Source organism: Prorops nasuta, unplaced genomic scaffold (assembly GCF_024137725.1).
Source record: "Prorops nasuta isolate Cenicafe-Biocafe unplaced genomic scaffold, Cenicafe_Pnas_1.2 PNAS00033, whole genome shotgun sequence".
Taxonomy (NCBI): domain Eukaryota; kingdom Metazoa; phylum Arthropoda; class Insecta; order Hymenoptera; family Bethylidae; genus Prorops; species Prorops nasuta.
Window position 1 is genome coordinate 1,827,293 of NW_027116830.1, and position 13,102 is coordinate 1,840,394.

Consider the following 13,102-nt stretch of genomic DNA (forward strand, 5'->3'; position numbering starts at 1 on the left):
GTCATTAATATACCATAGTTTTTTATGATCAGTATTGTTTCAGTAAAAAGGGATTTAATAATTTCACTTAAAGTTTTGTTTATTGTATTTTATCATTAAATACATAAAATAGTAATTTTTTAATTTAAAAAAAAATACTTTAGAACTGTCAATTTGGTATAATTTTTGAAATAATGTCTCCACATATAGCTTCTACTTTTAAATTTGCATTTTTATCAGCTCTAGTTTTACCAATGTTCACTATTGCTATTGGTATCTTGTTATTAGATGCTTGTAAAACTATTCTATAGCCAGAATATGTTGTCAGTGAAGTTCCCAGAATAAGTAAAGCATCAGCATCATTAACATTCTTTTCTACTTCTTCAACAATTGAACGTGGTACATTATCTCCAAAAAAAACAATGTCTGGCTTTAAGTTGCCACCACAATTTTCACAAGGTGGCACTTGAAAATTTTTTATGTGCTCCTGTTTAATTTTTATTTTAATATATTATCTTAAAAATAATAATTATTTAATTACTAATTAAGTACCTCAGATATATCTACATCTCCATCAGGTCTTATCATTAAAGCATCTGCTTTTATATGTGGATTTAATTTATCAAGTATAGTTTGAAAATCATGTCTGCTAAATTTATTGTTACATGTCAGACACAATACTCTAAAAGCAGTGCCATGCAATTCTATAACATTAAAGCTGCCTGCTTTAGAATGAAGATTATCAACATTTTGAGTAACTATAAAGTTAATTTTTCCTATATCTTCCAATTGCTTAATAGCCTTATGTGTATTATTAGGTAAAGTCGATGAAAATCTATATAAATGGGAAATTTAATTATAAATAAAAATTTTTAAGTTGAAAAAATAGTAATTAAATTGTTGAATTAAACTCCACTTTTACACCTTTGCCAGCCAATAAAATTTCTTGCCCAATATCTTTGTCTGATAGATTCATTAGAACAAAATTCCTGATATAATATAGGTTTTCTAGTACTTTTAGCATAAAGTCCAACGCCTGTAGATCTATAGTCTGGTATACCACTCTCAGTAGAAATACCAGCTCCCGTTAATACAAGCATTTTGTTATTGCTATTTACAAATTCTTTCAACCTAAGCACATCCTCTTGATTGATTGGTTTGCACTTTGGCACAAATGCTAAATTGGAGATTCTTTTTTGTGTTGCACATTTCAAATTTAATTTTAATATATCAGTTTTAAAGATATTATTCATTTTAATATTTATATATAATACATTATAAGGTTATGTAATTTTTACTTATATTTAATTATACTTAAAAAATTATTGGTGATACATTTTCAATTTTTGATCTCCAATTAACAGAATTAAACTACAGTATTTAGAAATTAATAAAACAACTTTGTCATGTAAGAGTACTTCTTGAAAACTGCAACTAAATTGCAACATGACTGCTCAATGCGGCAACAGTGAATTGAGTAGATGCGAGCATGTGCGAACAGATGGGAGCCAGTGGGAGTACTGCAACACATCAGCTGTTGCTTGAGTCACAATAGTTCACATTTTCTTTTAAAACGAAATGACACTCAATTGACCTACAGTCCTACTCTGTGAACTCTGTCCTTGTCTGTCCTACTGAGTCCTACAACACATTACCTCTACCAACCTCTGCTACCTCAGGACTCAGGTCTGTTCTTTTTCGCTGTATTGCTGCACCAATGCAATAAGTATAGAGTGAGAAAACGCATTGTTTGTCATTCTATAATTACACCATGAATTACACCAAATCGATAGTACAGCGAAAAAGAACAAACTCTCGAACCTTTCGATTGCAATAGTGCATTCACACACACTGCATGACACAGTATCCAATAACCCAATTATACTTCACACTTCACGTAACAATCACAAGTATCACAACTATGATTCAGGTTGCTTCAATTGAGTAGACATGAAATTGAAAATATAAAAATGAAAATATTATAGTTATATGACATACAGCGGTGTTGATCGTCATAAAATTAAAATAATTTGTAATCGCATAAAAAATATATTTTCATCTAAATTCTTGATGTTTTCTACAAAAGAAAAACTAATAAGACGTACAGGAAAAAATGGTATCAATCGTTATGACTTTTTAAAGCTCTTAATTTCAGAATTCAATTCGACAAATTCTCAAGGTACGATTATTATTAATTACTTTAATATAACATACATACAATATTTCATAACATTGAAAAAAGAAAAGATTTAAATTATACAATTATATTTTTTTATATTATGTAGACGCGAAGAAGCAAGTTTTGGCAAATTTGGCTAACTTCGCATATGATCCCATTAATTATGGCTACATAAGACAATTAAAAATAATTGACTTATTTTTGCATAATTTGTCAGAAGATAACCAAACTTTTGTACGTTTTTCCATCGGCGGTATTTGTAACTTATGCCTAGGTATACATAACGCGTATGATTTTAATGCTTTGGTGCTTATGTTATGATTGATGTTATTCAATTAATTTATTATTATTCTTTTTAGATCCTATAAATAAATTGTATATCTTACGTAATCAAGGTATTCAGCTAGTAACATCATTGTTATCATCAAACGATGAAGAAATAATTCTTTCTTCAATTACAACTTTAATGTTTCTTATTGATACTGAAACGAAAAATGAAATTGTTTCACATGAAATAAGTAGTTTATTATTGAACTTAAGCAATTCTGAAAATAAACGTATCAAAAATATAGCGACTATTTTTCTGGAGGACTTTTGCTCATCCAATGAACTTGAAAGAATTAAAGCAAACAATTGAGTGAACATTTATAAGGCAATGGCCTTTCTTATAATTTTATCCAGAAATTATTGCAGTAAACAAATTAAATCAGCAAATTTTGTTATGAAAGCTAATACAATAAAGATTGGAGATACGGCATCAATATTGAGGACAATTACGCAAGATGATTTGACTAATTTTGCTAATTTAACAGGTGATAATAATCCAATACATGTTAATTCAACAAAAAATATTGTACATGGTGCTTTTCTCAATGGTCTAGTTTCATCAGTACTTGGAACAAAAATGCCAGGACCAGGTAGCATTGTCCTAGAACAAAATTTTAGATTTCCAAATACTTGTTTCGTAGGAGATACAGTAAATGTCCAAATTAAGGTTTTATCTATTAAAAGAATTATATTATGTGAATATACTTGTACAACAAATGGCAAAAATATTGTAATGGAAGGTGAAGCAAAAATAATTAAAAGATAATTAAAGTAAAACAAGTTTTGTTAATTTTTGTTTACTTTTTTAAATTATGACACATACATGTTTCACAATGAAAATGTCATGGTTCAAAAGTAGAACAGATTATTTGTACAATATTGCAATGCTGCATGTTTGTCAATTTTTGCTTAATGTGTAACATTGATATGACCTATATTACCAGTGGCTTCAAAGATTATAAATTAGTATTGTAAGGAAAGGCTGAAAGAGTCAATCAACTAAAAAATTGTTTATGCAGTAAAGTTTTAACTTTTTCACAGTGAGTATAGAACTTTTGATACACTAGCTATTTCATAAAACATAAAGTAATACAATTTATTTATTTGATGCATTTTGTTACAGATGAAAAAATATTTGGAATTTGCAACTTTTTCTTTTTTCATCATGTGTATAAATGCTACTAATAATACTATTATACAAGTACCTCAACAGACAACAGAAAGACCAAATGAACCTAACGCAAAAACATCAGTGAATTGTCTTTGTGGAGTATTTCTAAGTGGACAATTTAAAAAAGGAAGCAAAGAATTATCAAAAGGAAATCCAGTGCTTGTTCATGAGACTAATGATATTTTTCCATGTAGTTCTATTGGTAATAAGATGTGCACTAATAGGTGCTTAGACAATGTAGGTCTAAAAAGTGTGTTCTATGTCACTAAACTTTGCAACTAAAGTCTCATGTTAATATTTCTTTTCACTTGAATAGATTGTAAAGCATCTTCCAAATAGTTCTAATATACTATGTGCCTCGTTAGATAAGGACTGTTACAAAGAAAAAGTGAGTAACACTAATTTCTGTAGTTTAGAATAATTCAAATTGAAACAAATATTAGCAGAGATAAAACTTTTGTTGACTAGGCATCACTCTTCATCAAAAATTGCAAAGATGTATGGATTAACACTAATTTGTCTACTGGAAGGGAATATTGCTGCAAAAATGGAGCCCCATATAAATGTACATAATAACAATTTTTAGGTGATTCTTTTTTCACAAATTTTATTTAATATTTATATTTAAAATTGTATTATAAGCTATAAATATATGCTATCTATAATGAAAAGATGCTTAATTCGTATTTTTTGAAAAATACTTATGAATCAACGTTGGCTCTAGACATATATAACATCGCAATCTCATCTGCCCAAGTTTAGTTGAAATAAAATTGCAAGCATTGTGTGACGAAAAGCGAGGAAACTGCAACGAATCAATTCACAGATTTTAGGAAAAAGTAATAATTTCATTGGCTATTTTGTAGTTCTCGCACTATATTAGCAGTCGAGCTCGAGAATCAATGTTATATATATATATATATACAATTATATTGACATCCCTAATATAACGATATAACCATCTCTGGTATAAAACTAAAAAACGGGAAATTGATTTGTATAGTTCGGTTATTTTCACTTCGTATACTTTATATGAAAATTGGCATACTAGACTGTAGGCGAGCCGCATACAGGAATCAATTTTCCGCAGTAGCGTATTATATGTACTACATATTGGAAGAAATTGATTTTTGTGTTGACTCATAACTATGATTTATCAACCATAGTCAATAGTCAAATATAGAAATAAATTTCAAGAATAAATTCCAAAATTTAGCTAAGAAAGTATAAAGTGAAGTTAGTTGAAATGTAACCAAATCAAGAAGTCTATCTATGTACATATGTATATCGTTCACTTTCCCTCCAACGAAAGCGGCGACATGAATTGTTGTGAATTCCCCCACCCCAAGTCTCAACTTCAACAGAACAAGCTTTTTGTATTAGTTAGTACTATCAATATTTCGGCTATAGCTGGCATAGCTGTAACTTAGGGACAATTGAGGAGATCCGTAGCAAAATGGAATAAATCCATTTTTACGATGATATCAGTGGCGGTGTCGCCCAAAATATATCATACAAGCAAGCAAAGTAGTTTAATTTTTTAACAAAACAAATAATACATAAGTATCTAGTTTTCTCAAGAATAGTTCAGATTATAATGCCTTTAATAACATTAATGATAACTGCCAATAGTGCTGCCAATATATATAATACAAATATATTCATAAAAATAAATTTATTTAGTTTTGTTTCAAATCTCCTCAATTACTACCCACCTATCATTCAAGATGAAACCGATATTGAATTTAGCAATTCGTTAACTGTCAGTTAATGATAACGAAAATTATGGGTAAGAAATTGCAGAAAACCCCTATAAGAAGCCTACGGAAAAACAAATTTTTATAAAATGTATTTACTAAAGGGAAGAGATGGTCCTAATAGACTGTTAGCTTGTAAGATTATAGCAAAAGGGGTAACCAGGATAACTATTGAGAAAGTGGCTTGGCTAAAGAGTAAAATGGTCAACGGCGAGCGTGAAAGCTCTTTTCTCTCCCTTCTCTGATCCAACCATCTTTAATCTTGCTGCTAGTTGCTAGTGCTACTCTGAGTACTCCCTCCAAATCCTCCAACCGTTGGGCGCTGGGTCGTCCGTGTGCGTCCGTGCACCCGACCGGTGACGGCGGTTACCCGACAAACACCGATTTTACCCGATTCTCCCCGAAACTCCCCGATTCGCCCGCCATCGCCGACTCCGGCGGCTTGGGCAGCTTGGGCTTGGTTGACTAGAAACGGAAACGGCTGAAACGCCTGAAACATCGTTCGCGTCTACGGGCGCGGTTTTGCGTCTCGAGCTGGCGTTTCAAAGAATAAAATGTCCTCCCTCGACTATCTGGATTTGTGTCGATTGTGTCTCGTGAAAGATTGTGTTTCTACGCCTATATTTGGCGGTGAAGGCGATGTACGGCAAATTTTTCTTAAAATCGCCGCTTGTCTGCCGGTCAAGGTAAGCCAACTACGCCATTGTAAGATCACGCTGTTCCGCCATCTTGTCTACTTCTCGTAAACTTCTTTTCTAATTGTCCATAACTTTTCGACCTCCCGGTACATTATTATAGCAAGATTTAGTAGCTCCGCGTGTAAGCCATGCACTGAGTATACTTTATATAAAGGCGGTATTTGTAATGCAACCAATAATACCGCTTACCTCCTTTTATCAGCGACTATTGTACAAACTCAATCTACCTTTCCTCTTTCCTATAGCTTCTTGTTTAGGACGCTACAAATATTCTACACTTATGTCGATTATGCCTATTCTTATTTGATTTCTTGTATCATATGTCGTTCTGCTTCATTCCATATAACAACTCGTATCTTGACCTTTTAAGACTTAATCGCTGTTAAGAAACATTTTCAACATTTATGACTTTACACTAATGTTAAAAGAGATTTGCCGCGTTAAAGTTTCGACTTGCTCAAATTTTTTTTAGTAGGTGAAACAAAACAAAGTTTTTAAACATTCTCTCAATTGCTTTTTTCTTAATCTTCAATTTTTATTCGAGTTCTTTTATTGTAGGTATATTTAATTATACATAAAAATTAGTCATTTATACACATTAGGAGTTTTGGTAAAATCTTACCCCTAGTAGTAGCAGTAAATTGTATATGTTGTAAAAGTATACGTTTATTAATAAAAAATGTAAGCCGTAGTATATGCTCGTGATGCAATTAATATTGTATTCAACGGCATGTATTTACTTTACATTTTACGATAAATTTTCCAAACATGAATGAACATGAAAGAACAATAGTTCTAGTACGATGTGTTGGATTTTGTGCTAGGTAATGGCGGCTTTTTCAATACATCGATTTTTCTTACACAAGCTAGTACTTAATCGTTTACTGCATGAATAATTTTTTATTCATGTAGGGGTTTCATTCTATTCTATGTTTGTCTTTGAATCAAAGTATATAGTTAAAATTTATTATTTTTCTTTAAAAAAATATATCATGAAATTCATTATATTTTTCGGTCTTTTTTTAGGTGGCTAAAGAGGATAAATTACCGAAAAAAATATGTAACGATTGTGTATATAAAGTAGAATTATGTTATGACTTTTGGAATACAACTGCAAATTCAGAGAAGCAGTTGCTCCAATGGCTTGGTGGATCTGCCTCGGAGACTAAACAAAATTATGCGTCAGATGGTCGTAGCTCGGTAATTGTTACACCTTTAATTAATTTTGTGAAACAATTTTTATAATTTTGCCAAGAAATTCTACAATCTTATTTGTATCATTTTTAGCAAAGTGTATTAAAGTCTGAAGGAAGCAGTGGGAATAGACTAGGTGGTCCGGCTATAAATAACATGGGTATTGGCATTATGGACAATATTGGCCTTGGTGTGCCGATGATGATATCCAGTAATAACCAACAACAAATTTCTTCAGTTCCTATGGATACTAGTAGCAATTCTGTGCAAACATCTCAGGCAGTACCTGGGCCAAGTTCGCAAACTGCTCGTGAAAATGCAGCAAATCCCACAACACAAGACGAAGAGGAAATATCTACGGAAGATGAAGAAAACTCTGATGATGATAACGATGCAGAAGGTATTTTCCTCTTTATTGTTGACTCTAGTATTATATTAAAAATAGATCAAGCAGATGTGTCCATTCTCTAATGCATTTGGTTTTTGTAATTAAAGGATTACCTGTGAAAGAAGAAAGCGAAGAAGATGCCAATAGCAGTAGAAATATTGAGCCTACAACTTTCGTAAATGTATCACTTGCATGCGATGAAGCAGGACCATCAGGACTTCAACGACAAAAAATAGCTGAAATACCAGAAATGACAATACCACAAACAGTGGAAGGAGATCCAAAGTCTGGGTAAGTTTTGTTAAACTTTTTCTTCAAGAAATAGAGTCAAGGGTGTACTTTAGTTGTGGTGAACACATACATGAACACAGGTAGCTTGTGAAATAATATTTTTGTTGTACAATAATTGCATTTTTTAAGTTATACTCTGATACAAAAAACCTTCACTTTTTTTTAAATTTAAAAACATACATTACACGCACGAGTTCTATAAATTACTGATTTGTTTAAAAATAATATAAAGTCAAGAAATATTAGTAATTTTATTCCACTATGCACAGTAGTTTAAACTAGAATAAAGATAGATTCAATCTAATATACCAGGTAAGTTACACACCCCACAACCATCTTTGACTCTAGATATTTAGTAATTTGGTATGATGATAGGAAAACTCAAGTTGTTCCAATTTTGTTTGGAAGGACTTATCGACCTGCTGAATAAACTGACACTTTTAATTCTTTTTTATAAATAAAGCTTAGGATCAAATTATTATACCAAATAGATTGCTAAATATCTTAATTATTATTAAATGTTACTGCTATAGAATTCAATAGAGTCCATTAACATGAAAATAATTGCTGGTAAATCTTGTTAGTGTACGAGTTTATAATTTTATTCTTATATTTTCATTTTAATGGTCTTTATAAAAGATGACTTCTTTATGATACATGAACAGAGAGAATATTTTTTAGAAGAAATTTTTAAAAATCTGTTTAAAAATATTGTTACTTTTGTATAAAATATTGAAGTTATTGCATAGAATATTGAAAGCATTCTCTCCATTCAGAGAAAAGTCAAATGTTTCCATGTTGTCAATATGAATATTTCCACGCTTATGTGAAGGCACTATATGCCGCACATGGCCAAATATTGGTTGATCAAAATTCACAGTCGATTTATATCTCGTAAATTATTACAACACCTTGACTATTTGCATCCTCGGTAAAATTGCAAAGCCGGTCAAAATATTGTTAATTAAGATCGTCGTCCACGCGTTTTCAAATATCTGCGTTTTAAAATGTGATATCAGGAATTTAGTCTAATTAATTTTTAAGTGCATTCATTTAAAAAAATTATACTAACATGAGAGCAGCATATTATAAAATGTCAACATAATAACTGATGTGGTGACATTTATACTGTGCTTTGTGTGAATTTTTTTTTAATATCGCTTCATGTATAAATATACAAGCGACGCTTTACTTGACAATCAATTCAAAAACATTCACATATATATGTATGTATATATATATATATATATATATATATATATATATATATATATACTATAAAAGAATGGAATCGACAAAGCTGTGAAAAAAGAAGATTGAACAATTGTGGATCAAGAACTAGATCAGAAGCAAGAAGAAGACAGTTGATGATAGTCAAAATTAAAGGCGGGTATCTTTTCTTATTTAATATATTTTAATTAATATTATTAGTGTGAACATTTTACAACAATCATATTCTCGACTTTACCCCCCATTTTTGGTAAACTTATTTTAAGCCAAACGAATTCGTCCCGTGAAGCTTACTATGAACTAATTTTCATTGTCATATTTTACCAGGCTGTCAAACGTTTGCGCCGGTAAAATATTTAATTTTAGTTTCATATACATATTTGCGCTTAATAAAAAGCTGCATGTATCATATTGTTTTACGAATGATTTGCCGCGCATACTAAAATTGCGCTCTTTTCTTATCGTTTAATTGTGGGTGCAAAATTGAGTTATTGAAAGAAAATTTTGAAAATTTGCAAACATTTTCTTAAATATAACTGTTTTTTTTTTAATTGCACCTTACAATAAACAAAATTTGCATAGAAGTTTTTTTACCGATTTTTAAATATTAGTTTTTTTGGTATTTTCTTGTGTAATTATGAAGTTGGTGTTTTTTTTATATGAAGATGAATTGCAGGAAGATATAATTTTGAAGATGTGGATGAATATGATATGGCGAAAAACTGAGGATAAAAAAAAGGTGAGAATGAGTTCTATACTAAAATTAGCATTTAGTTTTAACGTGATTAATTTTTAAAAAAGCAAATCATAATTTTCTTCAAGTTAACAACAAATTGCTTCTTTAACCTTTGACTAATCTGCCGATTTTTATAGCTTTATCCCATTTCTACTTGTGCCGCTATTTTGCTATTAGTTTCCACAAAGTATCTTGAGAAATGAAATTTCTACATTTTAATGTCGTTTTGTTCATTTTCTTCTTTTTTTCATACGTGTCTATCATTCAGAGTGAAAAAACAAGAGATTTTTCGCGAACGATGGGGCGACAGTGGTTTAAAAGTAACCTGTACTCAAGATTCCATAAGATAATGGAATTTGTGCGGGTTGCAGGTGAAGTTATAACGGGAGGAGAGTGATACTACGCTAAAACTAGTTGTAAAGAGAAACGAAGTGATAGAAATTGGACGGTAGCAGCGACGACGACTTATATTAAAACTCAGAGCTCGCACCTGCATATACCACCAGATCACATTCAGTGTCGCTGTACATCGACAAAGCTCTCAGCGATGTCCAAGCACTTTGCACGGCCACTTTGCAGAAATTACACACAATTCTAACACATACCTACACACCACATAGAGACAAACAGAAAGAGAAAAAACCTATACACCAGCATCACAACTCTTATTTTCCTTGTGCAATCTGTGTACATTCTATATAATATACTTATAATAATCACTGCCTGTCGTACAAAGTCTCAAGTGCAACAAGAGCGCAAGCATATTAGAATAAAGAGAGAATTAAAAGCTGCCGTATGTGTGTAGATCACGCTCTCCGGCGCAATGTCCTTGGATTTTGTCGATTTCAGGGAGGGACCGGAGACGTTTGGCGGATTATCAGGGATGCTGCGCCAGATACTCTCGCCGTCGCCAGAGGCCGCCAACGAAAGTGGCGCTGCCGTCGGTTATAACTTTCTGCAAGCCACCAGCAGCAGCAGCAGCAGCAGCACCTCCATCTATTCGAATCAGTCTACGATGCCAACAGTTACGTCGCAGCAAGCAATTCCTAGCTCTCATTTGACCTCGCTCGACCAGACCTTGATAGATCACATGCAGATCTTGGCGTCCGAATCCTATCCATGCCCGAGCTGTGGAATAGAATTTCGAAGCGAGATTAAAATGAATTATCATTTGAGAACGAGCCACCAGCCACGCTCGGAATACGAGCACGCGCTGATGGAGAATCCGTCCAAGTATACCTGTTCGGTCTGTTTGAGAAGCTTCACGGCCCAGAGTTATTTGAGGATGCACGAGGTCACGCATTCCACACCCGTCACCTGTCCACCACCCTCGACCTCATCCTCCTGTCCATCCCCGTCCTTGTCACCGGAAGCCTTCTCCTTCTCCACTCCCATAACCATGCCGGAAAGTCTCGAGAAAACTTTCGCTTGCGATCGCTGCCAATCGACTTTTCGCTATCGTACCTTGCTAGAGCGCCACAAGAAGATGCACGAGATCGGACAGGAGAAGCCTTACTCCTGTCCCAAGTGCTTCATGCGATTCGAGACTCGCAATCTTTACAATCATCATGCAAAGGCACACAAGCCTGTAGTAACGGTTGGTAACAACCATGGTGGATTGTCCGCTGTGAATATAGCGCCACCAACCGACTATCACGGTAACACCGGGCTCAACCTTATGAATTCCTCGTTGAACAAGCCGTTACCCCCCCCCGCCTACCTCTTATCCTTGCGATTCGTGCTCCAAGCAGTTCGCGACTATCGAGTCTTTGACCAGTCACAAAGCTGTTCATCGCAATAGACCGTTGGTCTGCGACGTCTGCGGTAAGGGTTTTACGCATCGCAAGTATTACGTGGTCCATCAGCGCATTCACACTGGTGAGAGACCTTATCTGTGCGCCATGTGCGGTAAATCGTTCACTCAGGCCTCGACTTTGACCGTTCATCGCCGGTATCATACGGGAGAACGTCCTTACACTTGCACCTTGTGCGGAAAAGGATTTGTCACCAGGACAATAATGCTTAATCACATGAAGAAGCATTAATATCCTGCGCGTATCGTAAAATGAGCTAATGTTTCTTTAAACAAGTCGTACGTTTTTTCTTATTCTCTCTTTGTTTCTTCGTCCTTCTCTTCTTTCCTCAATTAAAAACTGTTTATCTGTAAGAGAGATCGAACGCTTAAAATCCTCTAAAGATTCTGTGCCATATCTACTTTCTAAAAGGAACTAATTTCCCTATCCATGATGTACTTGTTGCTGTGATATTGTTTATAGGAATACGCGAATTAATCAGTTGCTACGGATATGTGCAATTTTCTTTCTGATCCGTTTGATTTTCAATGTTTTTTTATTTCGTTGAAAGATGTGCCTTTGGTATTAGACTTAAACTAATAATTTAGTATGACCAATTCTGATCGTTGATGTTGTTAGGTAGCATATATAAGAATAGATGCACGACAAGTCAGAGGAGGGATTAATTAATGGATTACATGTGATAAATCATTTTTCTCTTTATTACTATAACATTAAAGTATTAAAACTGTTCTTAATAGCTGTATAAGTACCACTGAATCAAGTGCCTCGGGACTATCATGTTTCTTTAGTGCAGAGCTTTGCAATTTTTCCACTTTTCAGCCAATTATTATTGTAACTACTGATAAGGAACTCCTATTAGCGACTCTAATAAGCAGTTGAAAGGTGCACAAATTTTCAAGCTCTGCTTTATTCAGTAACTTTCATCAGAGTGACAAGACACAAATTTATAGTCACAGTTGTGAAAAGTGGACTAGTCATTATATCGATATATTACATATTAGATAGTAAAATTTGTTTTTTATTCAAATGAATATAAAAGGCTGAGTTGATGGCTCATAAGTGCAATTAATTAGTTAAGTATGAAACTGTAAGTACGAAGACGCTTATCTATTTCTATGTTGTTTGATGGTATGAAATATAAACAAAACAAAAAAAATAATATGAGCATACATAAGGAAAAGTAGCTAGTAATAATTGTTAGAGATATCGCTGTCAAAGTTTAATGTAGGGATGAAACAAAGGTACAAAAACATTGTATATTTTTACCTTATAGGATGTAACTCAGTTTGGTGGAAATGTGGAAAAGTATAATTTTTTCTTAAATAGGAACTTTAT

General features: G+C 33.0%; 3 protein-coding genes across 11 annotated transcripts in view; 2 read left to right on the forward strand and 1 right to left on the reverse strand.

The window, feature by feature from the left end:
* Window positions 1–8: 8 nt before the first annotated feature.
* Window positions 9–1,618, reverse strand: LOC136783329 (NAD-dependent protein deacylase Sirt4-like). Its single transcript, XM_066743420.1, has 3 exons — window positions 904–1,618; window positions 532–814; window positions 9–466 (listed from the first exon to the last, which is right to left on the reverse strand). Exons 1-3 carry the CDS (start codon window positions 1,230–1,232, stop codon window positions 149–151), a joined length of 930 nt encoding a protein of 309 aa, XP_066599517.1. The 5' UTR covers window positions 1,233–1,618; the 3' UTR covers window positions 9–148.
* Window positions 1,619–1,821: 203 nt separating this feature from the next.
* On the forward strand, window positions 1,822–3,177 carry LOC136783344 (armadillo repeat-containing protein 7). The gene is made up of 4 exons (XM_066743444.1): window positions 1,822–2,158; window positions 2,265–2,432; window positions 2,518–2,970; window positions 3,040–3,177. The coding sequence occupies exons 1-3, from the start codon at window positions 1,969–1,971 to the stop codon at window positions 2,793–2,795; spliced, it is 636 nt and encodes a 211-aa protein (XP_066599541.1). The 5' UTR covers window positions 1,822–1,968; the 3' UTR covers window positions 2,796–2,970; window positions 3,040–3,177.
* A 2,466-nt stretch (window positions 3,178–5,643) lies between these two features.
* Window positions 5,644–13,102, forward strand: part of LOC136783281 (zinc finger protein 737-like) — a 33,796-nt gene continuing 26,337 nt past the window's right edge. For 2 of the 9 annotated variants that reach the window (XM_066743327.1, XM_066743324.1), the window contains exons 1-4: window positions 5,657–6,099; window positions 7,138–7,311; window positions 7,399–7,705; window positions 7,801–7,984. In XM_066743327.1, coding sequence (XP_066599424.1) covers window positions 5,968–6,099; window positions 7,138–7,311; window positions 7,399–7,705; window positions 7,801–7,984 — 797 coding nt within the window. In that variant the 5' untranslated portion in view covers window positions 5,657–5,967. Of the gene's footprint in view, window positions 6,100–7,137; window positions 7,312–7,398; window positions 7,706–7,800; window positions 7,985–13,102 lie in introns of all 9 variants that reach the window. The other 7 variants (XM_066743321.1, XM_066743323.1, XR_010824245.1 and 4 more) reach the window with 7 other exon arrangements.

What these genes read in the sequence shown, in the direction of transcription:
- LOC136783329 (XM_066743420.1), bottom strand. Translation starts at nt 1,232, where the DNA reads ATGAATAATATCTTTAAAACTGATATATTAAAATTAAATTTGAAATGT. An exon ending in AATTTTATTGGCTGGCAAAG is followed by an intron (nt 815 to 903) that starts GTGTAAAAGTGG and finishes CCATTTATATAG; the next exon opens with ATTTTCATCGACTTTACCTA. An exon ending in GAGATGTAGATATATCTGAG is followed by an intron (nt 467 to 531) that starts GTACTTAATTAG and finishes AAAATTAAACAG; the next exon opens with GAGCACATAAAAAATTTTCA.
- LOC136783344 (XM_066743444.1), top strand. Translation starts at nt 1,969, where the DNA reads ATGACATACAGCGGTGTTGATCGTCATAAAATTAAAATAATTTGTAAT. An exon ending in CAATTCGACAAATTCTCAAG is followed by an intron (nt 2,159 to 2,264) that starts GTACGATTATTA and finishes TATATTATGTAG; the next exon opens with ACGCGAAGAAGCAAGTTTTG. An exon ending in TATTTGTAACTTATGCCTAG is followed by an intron (nt 2,433 to 2,517) that starts GTATACATAACG and finishes TATTCTTTTTAG; the next exon opens with ATCCTATAAATAAATTGTAT.